Source organism: Arachis duranensis, chromosome 4 (assembly GCF_000817695.3).
Source record: "Arachis duranensis cultivar V14167 chromosome 4, aradu.V14167.gnm2.J7QH, whole genome shotgun sequence".
In the NCBI taxonomy this organism is placed as follows: domain Eukaryota; kingdom Viridiplantae; phylum Streptophyta; class Magnoliopsida; order Fabales; family Fabaceae; genus Arachis; species Arachis duranensis.
This window is the reverse complement of record NC_029775.3, coordinates 110,392,708-110,401,319: the sequence shown is the minus strand read 5'-3', so window position 1 is coordinate 110,401,319 and position 8,612 is coordinate 110,392,708. Positions and strand designations below refer to the sequence as shown.

Genomic DNA, 8,612 nt, shown 5'->3' with positions numbered 1-8,612 from the left:
ATGATGACTGTGATGTTAAATTGTTAAATTTCAATGATAGAAATATTGTTGTGATTTATATTGTAAGTAACGTTGTGACAATTTCTGAGTGTTTAAACATTTGAAGTATGTTTTCATACAATCTCATTGAATGAAGAATAAACCAAATCTAATATGCAATCAAAATCTTTAGACTGAAACACAAAATACCATAAATAATAAATAGTTGCAGAACACCTACATGGCATTACATCTACATGGCATTACATGTTATGCCTTGACAAGTATACAAACAGATAATCTAAAGTGTTCAAGTACTAGAAGTTCCAAAATACTAGACCAATGTTATGCAGATATAAGTTACAAAATACTATCCAAAATAGTAGTCATAACTATCTAGTCTTCATTTTTTTCGTGGAACTTTAAAAGGGGGTGCAGTGGAGCCAAATTCTTTAAAGCTTAGTGGTGCTCCGAAGCTTGGTGCCTTGATTTCTTGTTTGAGTCCTGGTGTTGGGATGAATTGGAACAACCTAGCTGCCATACCAGCACTGGTTGCTGCTTGTGTCTCGAGAGAAATGCCAATGGATGTAGTTGATCTTGTAGTCATCCTTGGTTGGGTTAGTGGGACTTGGTTTGTGGGCACAGTGGGTGGAAGTAACGGCCCATGAATCTGAGATTTCAATGGCTTACGAATTGGCTGTTTCTTCCGGAAGGGTGCAGGAATCTGTGGACCATTCATCATATTTAGCAAGACATGGTTGGTTGCAGTTGTGGTTGGGTCTGGGACAGTTGGACTAGGTACAGCTGGGTTTGGTGCAAGTGATCCATCACCATTTTTACCAGTTTCTCCATTGATGTCATGATCCTGCTTTTTTGACCAATAATAATGAAAATTAGAATCTGTTTGGTACACTAAAATTTCAGCCCCAATGTTATATTGATCACTACTATTACCTCATTCGTAGGAGCAGATTGTGACACTGAAATTTCTACTCCTGCCTGTGGAAGAGTCACTGGAGTAACATCTCTTGGTAACTTCTTCTTATGCTTTCTTGCTTTAGCCTACAATTCGTACACAAGTTAAGGATTATCATATTTATGCCACACCATGAACAGGATAACACAAATTAGTCATCAACTTACGATAGGATCTTTGTCACCTTTTAAAATGTGTAGTCCAGCCTCTAGATAAGGGGCATCGGGGTCTAGCCAATACATAGCCTTGTACTCTGTATATCCTAACCCTTTGAACATCTCCTCAAAATCCTTAAAATTAACAAAGTCAATGTCCAACTTGGGTAATCTCTCTACCTTACCACCAAGGTAACTGAGCATTAGATTATCGTCTCTATTAAACCACCCCCATGGTGAAATACTGGTATAATCTCAACAGCCATCTGCAATATATAAACTTTACTCAGTAACCCATAACTAAATTATTGTTAACAGACATTAATATACTCAAAACAGATAAAAAAACTTTACTCCAAGTGATGACCCAACCCTAGTGAAAGTGACTGTTCTTCACAAATGTAAACAAAGTATGTATATCGTACTTTATGGTGGTCCATGGTAACAATACTTCATTCAGATAAACAAATGAAGGACCACATTGATGTCGTTTACAAACGGTTGTACAAACTCACCTCTAAAAATGGAAGTGCAGCTCCGTCAGTAGCACGTCACCACCTCCGTCAGCAAACGCCACGTTACTGCACAGTTACGTCGTCCTCGCCGGCTCTCCTTCTTCGTCGTTATCTGATGGGAAGCTTGACAGTCTTTAGGGTTTACGATAATTCTTTGTGTGTATGAGGGCAAAGAGTGAGAGCGTGTGATACTTCAGGGAGAGAATGAGGAATGTATGTTAGAATCTAATTCCATCGTGATTCAAAACGGCAACGCTTTTTATGATTGTGCAAGGACCCAATTGTCCCATCAAATCGTTTGAATTCACGTCAGATAGTTACCGTTACACATAGAATTTCTCGGTTACATTTCACGGAGAGGGACCTATTGGTCACACAGAGAAAATCGATGAGGGCCGCGTTGTTATTTTCCAATGGTTAGGGGGCGCCAGGTCAATTTTGTAAATGGTTAGGGACCGGGGAGGGGTTTTACTCTTAATTATATGGAACCAACTAATGAATGATCAAAGCACGGAGTATCTTCCCTCATGTTTTGAACGTGGTCAACAATAATTTAACAAACAAATTAAATTATAAATTAATAAAATTAATTATAATTAATTATATTGTTCCATCCTTGGCTGATTATTAGTTGGTTCATATACTTTTCCTTGAAAAAATGATCCAACAAATTTCTCCTCCAATGCTAAAAGCAAGTTTCTCTTACTTGTAAGACGAGCAGGAACTCCGATGCTCTCAAGTCTCAATGTCTTCCCTATACACCCAACGGGATCCACAGCGCTGTACTTGGATATCACGATCACCAGGAAATGACATTTGGAAGCGATTATCTTGGTCTCGGAATAACAGCCTACTAAAACAGTAACGGCGGCAGAGAATAAAATAAAGCTGAGAATGTTCAGCCTCCTTCACCGTAATTAAACTGTTGTTCCCGAGGAACTCTCGACCATTGCAGGTCAGCGAAGGAAGTGCGGGAAATGAATTCCAATTGCCGCGAAACCGGAAACAGAGAGCAAGTGCGATGGTATTTCCTTCGTTGCCTGGGAATGGGACTAATACGACGTTATCTTCTCCCAGATGATCAAACCATGATGGTATTTTCTTCCCTGTCGTCAGCATCTGCATTTGCAGGAGGTCATCACCATCTCGCCTCTTTGATGCTGCTTTTGCTGCAAAGGCAGAACACGCCTTTAATATAATACCGAAACTGGATGGATCCAGTGAACCACAATCCCGTGCGTGTAACTCTCTCAGACTTGGTGGAAGCTCTGGCAGAACCTCCAAATTATGGCAGTTATCTAGCTTCAGACGTCTTAGCTTGGGATGATTATATATACTTATTGGAACCCTAGCAAATTTGTTATAAGATAGATCCAAATCCGTCAATGACTCTAACTCGCCAATATCCAAAGTGGTCAAGTCTCTAGATTTGGGAAAGCATTGGAATAATTGCAGGGTGGTCAAACGGGTTTGACTCTTGAGAGAAAGCAAAAGTTCAATGAGATTTGGGCATTCATCAGAAACAGAATCATTCAAGCAGGTAGGGGATTGGCATCCCCATAACCTCAACGTGGTTAGGCCACCTAAATTTCCAAGTGATGATAAGGAGCCACAAGCGCTGCATGACTTGCATCCAGGATTTGTGCGCAGAGGCATACATGTAGCTTCGAAAGTACAATGTTTCCTGCATATACTCAAGTGCAACTCGGAGAGGCTCTTTAAGCATCCAGTGCTCGTGGTCGTGGGTAGCCTTTCTATAGGTGTATCACACAAAGAAAGACATGCTAACTTTGTCATGCATTCTCCAAATTCTGTGAGTTTCTTCAAATTCACGCATTGGCTAAGATCAAGTTCGCGGAGGGAACTCATCTCCAATTTACCAACTGCAAGAGTTCTAAGCTTGGGGTATTCTGTTAAATTCAATTCAACAAGGCTCTTGTGGACTGCCAGGGATGAGTGAATATCATTCAGCTCACAACAACATGAAACATGAAGTTTCTCCAGATTGGGAGCCCCAGAAGATCTGGCTTTTGCTTCAGCTGCTTGCACTCTGACAGATCTAAGTGTTTTAGCTTTTCTAGAGACTGAACAAAACAAAAAAATACGATAGCTAGCGTTAATATAGTTTTGTCGCAAATGTTAATCCAATAAAATTTGATAAAGCACTTTTGAAAAGGTTCACCTTTTTGCCATGCCACACGTGTTTAATTTTGCTGTAAGACAAATCAATTTCAACAAGTTCATAGTGTTCATCTTCCTTAAGGGGCAAACTTTCCATTGGACATTCTGTCCAGCGAAGAACTTTTAAGGAAGTAGGAATATTGCTGATTATGTGAGCTGTCACACCATCTAAAATGAGCAACTTCAGCTTGCACATATTTGATGAGAAAACTAAACTTCTGCCGCGCACATCAAGTCCATCCCCACAAAACTTTATGACGATACTCTCAGTTTCTTTAACTACCTAAGAAGAAAGATAACCAGAGGAAATGCAACGTTGTTATTAATTATCAGAAAATTATGAAAATAGTTAATTAAAATGTGTTCATTTAAGTTTATCAAAAATTTATGTGCACACAAAAAACTAGTAATTCAATAAACCATTATGTATATGTATATGAATGTATGTGTTTTTAACTCATTTTCTATGTTTTACATTTTAATATGTACTTTACGGATGATTGATTTAATGGTAAGTTTTAGTATATACTTAATATAGTTATAATTTTATATAATTATTTTTATTTTTATTCTTTTTAATTAGTCATTTTTATTTATTTTTTTTTTTGTCTTTTTAAGATATATTTCAATACTTTAATGCAAGACTAACCCTATCAAATGTAATACAAATGCGTACATAATATTTTCATAACTAAAAAAATATTTAATTTTTAAATTTTATTTTTCATGATACATGTTTGACATTATTATTATTATTATAAACTATAAATTGTTAAAATATTAAACAAAGTGATATATATATATATACACACAATTAGACAAAAACAAAATAAAAATTATAAAAGCATACATTTTAGTGTTTTAAGAAATTTATGTTCTAATACATAATGAGCCAATTGTTTATACTACAAGAAAAAAGGCCTATGGCCACGCTTTAAAAGCGTGATCAAAAGTGGTCAATGGCCACGCTTTTGTAAGGATGGCAATTGAATAGAAATTTAGCTACGTTTTTTCTCATCACGCTTCAAAAACGTGGCAATAAGGGTCAATGGCCACACTTTAAAAAGCGTGGCAAAAGAAAAAGCGTGGTGATAGGTCACCAAAAGCGTGGCGATAAAGTAACCGCCACGTTTGTAGACGCCATCCTTTCAAAAGTGTGGCAGTAGCTCAAAAAGCATGGCGAAAAGCTATTGCTATCCTTTTTTCAGCCTTTCGCCACGCTTTAAAAACGTGGCAATAGAGCTGTTTTCTTGTAGTGTTAGCAAAATAAGAAATAGAATTTTGATTATAAAAATAATTGTGCAAAATATTAAGAAAAATGAAAGAGAAAAAGAGTACTAAGAGTTATATAAAATTTAATGAGAGAAGATAAAAAAAAGTGTAAAGTGTTATTAATTTATATAGTAAATAATTAAATATGAGTAAACTTGAGTCTAAGAAGAGAATGAATTTGGTGGCCATAATTTGAGAATGAGTGAACTAGAGAATGAGAGAGAATATATTGTGTATAATTAATTATGATAATTTATGAGAATTAGTGATTATAATTAGTGAGAAAAATAAATGCAATTGTAATAATTTCTAAAATAAAAATATTATTCATATACTAAAATCAATTACTAAAATCAATCGATCACCAATATATTTGTATATAAATACATATATAATTTAATTTATTTTTAATGTATATTTATATTTTACTATATATTTTATATTGATAACTGATTTTAATGTACACATAGTATAATCATTTCTAAAAACATTATAAATGGAAAACACACTTAGATAGTAATAATGTAAGAAAAAGATAGACACATATACAATAATGTTTATATAACAAAATTATAGAATAGTAAAATATTAAATTGTCAACTTGATAATAGTGTATTAGCTTTTATATAATATAAACAAATAAAGATTTAACTTTGTAGAACTTCAATATCAAAAATTTTTGTATTATAAAATATTTTAAATAAAAAACATCAAATTTAATATTAATTTATATATATTTTAATTAATTTATAAATAATATATATAATACATATTAAAATATACTATATACTATTATTAATTTACCATCCCACATTATGTGCGGATCTCACTCTAATTTTTATTATAGTGGAATTATTAATCTTACTAACGATATTGATAAATCTAAACTATATTACCAACAAAAAATTAACCTCACCAGCGTTGTTGAGTCAAACGATGTCCGGTATACATAATATATTTAGTGTATTATTCAAGTTTTATGTGAGTTCTAAGCATGAAGCATCATAATTCACACGTCTCAACAATTTTTGGAAAAATTGGCACGTACCTTGTTCTGTTTGAGTACACGATTGATATGATTGGCAGACCACAACCTGCTAAGCTCGCTACCATCATTTGGAGACTGGCTTACAATGTTGTAGCAAGTCATGCATCTCCAACTTATCAGATACTATAGTAACCAAAGATCTTTCAATCAAAACTTTAATATCAGCCTCTGGATTATAGCCACCACAAGTTACTAATAAATCAGTAACTCTCTTTTTACGCTCTCCCTTAAAGAAGCAGGCAATGTCTAAAAAAAATTTCTTTTTGTACAGAATCTAAGCCATCATAGCTTATTTTTAGATTATTTTTATAGCTTTCTCCAATATCCGAATCTAGACCATTTTTTAGTTTTTCCAACTCACTACACCAATAACCGATGTCTCTGCTTCCATTAAAATGTTTACCCAATACCTTAAGTGCTAATGGTAGACAACCGGAATGCTCAACAATTTCTTGGGATATTTCCAAATAACCTTCATTAGGTTGGTCCCGATTAAAGGAATTTAAACAAAAGAAACGAAGGGCTTCTTCTTGGACTAAAGTTTGAACCTCATAAGTTGCATGCACTGCATGCCTTTTAAGTAGGTGCATATCTCTAGTTGTAATTATTACTCTACTTCAAGGACCAAACCAACCTCGCTTTCCAGCCAAATTATCCAATTGGCTTATATCACTTGCGTCGTCAAGAACAAGGAGAACTTTCTTTTTGCATAAAGCGTTTTTTATTACTTCTCTTCCCTGATTCTCATTATCTAACTTACACTTAATGTGACATTGAGCAAGAACGTCCATTTGTACTTGGACTAATCCCTTTTTCTTGCAGTTCTCTCTAATAATTTCAAGAAAACAACAAACTTTGAATTCATTATCTTCCATAGATTTATAGACTGCATGAGCGATAGTTGTCTTACCAATGCCACCCATGCCCCATATGCCTATAAAACGGACATCATTCACCCTAATATCTGCAAGTTTAATCACTTCCTCCACCTTTGAAGCAATCCCAACAAGTTTTTCATCAGAGGGTGGCAATTTTGGGAAGAGCTTTGTATGTATGTGTTGGGCAATGCTTTCGACGATCGTCGCCTCATCTTGCCTATATGGCTATATAGGAAAGAATGCTTTTTAAAAAATAGTGCTTTGTATGTATGTGCTCTAAGTCCCGTTGTTAGGGAAAAGATGAGAAACAGAGAAAGTGATAAATATTTTAGCTTATTATGCCGGGTAAAGTTGTTTCTTCAATTATTTTTGTTTAATAGTAGTAAAGAAATGCTATTTATTCAATAATTGCTCAGTCTTTAATTAATTTTTAAATCTAAAAAATTACTTATATTAATTTTTATATATTCATTTTTCAATTTTTTATAAAACTAACCTCAAATTCAAATGAAATTTGATCTTCCTTTCTAAAATCTTTCTCATTCACCGAACCTCTATCTCAAAATTAATTATATGAATTGGGTTACTAATTAATGTCTGATATCATCAATATATTATTATTATTATTATTTAACCACACCCTATTAAAAACAAATGTTAGAATAAAAAAATATAGAGTTTAAAGATTAAGCTTTAGAATTTAGAGATTATAGATTATGATTTAGTGTTTAGACTTTGGAATTTAGAATTTAGAATTTTGGATTTTTGGATTTAGAATTTAGAATTTTGAGTTTTGCATTTTGGATTTAGAGATTAAAATTTAAAATTCGTTTTAAATTGAAATGTATTTTTAGTTGATTTTGTATGATAAATATAGAAGATAAAAAAATGAGACATTAAATTTTAAAATGTGTTTTTTATTTAATGATCATTAGCTGAATAAAAGCTAAGTTTCATTAATTAGTTTACTTATATTGATATTAATATGCCAATATTTCTTAAACATTTCTCATTAAATAAAATTTTTTGTTAATTAGACAAATTTTATTTTATTCTTTTATTTTTATTTTGTATAAATGGTTGAGATTAAAAAAATTAACCTAGTAATTAATAACATTTTTTGTAGCAACCCTCAATTTTAAAAAAAAAATATAAATATAAATAAGTTATAATTTATTTTATAAAATTAGAATTCCTTATCAAAAAAAAATTATTTTTATTATTAGTAATTGAACTAATTTTATAATAATTTGAATTTAATCAAATCTATATTATTATTATTATTATTATTATTATTATTATTATAAACATTGGATATAATTTTCATGAATATTATATGTATTATAAGTTTATATAATTTTACTTCCTAGTATTATAAATTTACTGTTGTTATTATATTTATTACGTTACTATTATTATTACTATTATTAATTATAAAACATGAAAGTGAAAGGCGGTTTATAATTTACATTAAGTTACATATATATTATTATCATCATTATATATGGGATTGTGTGTATATATATATCATAAGGCTTGTATAATAATAAAAAAAGCCAAGGCGGTGGCTTATAGGCTTCCTTAAGCCATATATATATATATATATGT

At 32.3% G+C, this 8,612-nt stretch overlaps 1 protein-coding gene across 1 annotated transcript in view; it reads right to left on the bottom strand.

Annotated features, from left to right (window-relative positions):
- Positions 1-2,360: 2,360 nt before the first annotated feature.
- The window catches only part of LOC127746694 (TMV resistance protein N-like), a 13,641-nt gene continuing 7,389 nt past the window's right edge, over positions 2,361-8,612 (bottom strand). The window contains exons 2-6 of the mRNA XM_052260683.1: positions 6,761-7,229; positions 6,537-6,598; positions 6,127-6,249; positions 3,792-4,089; positions 2,361-3,709 (exon numbers count right to left, since the gene is read on the bottom strand). Coding sequence (XP_052116643.1) covers positions 2,361-3,709; positions 3,792-4,089; positions 6,127-6,249; positions 6,537-6,598; positions 6,761-7,229 — 2,301 coding nt within the window. The remainder of the gene's footprint in view (positions 3,710-3,791; positions 4,090-6,126; positions 6,250-6,536; positions 6,599-6,760; positions 7,230-8,612) is intronic.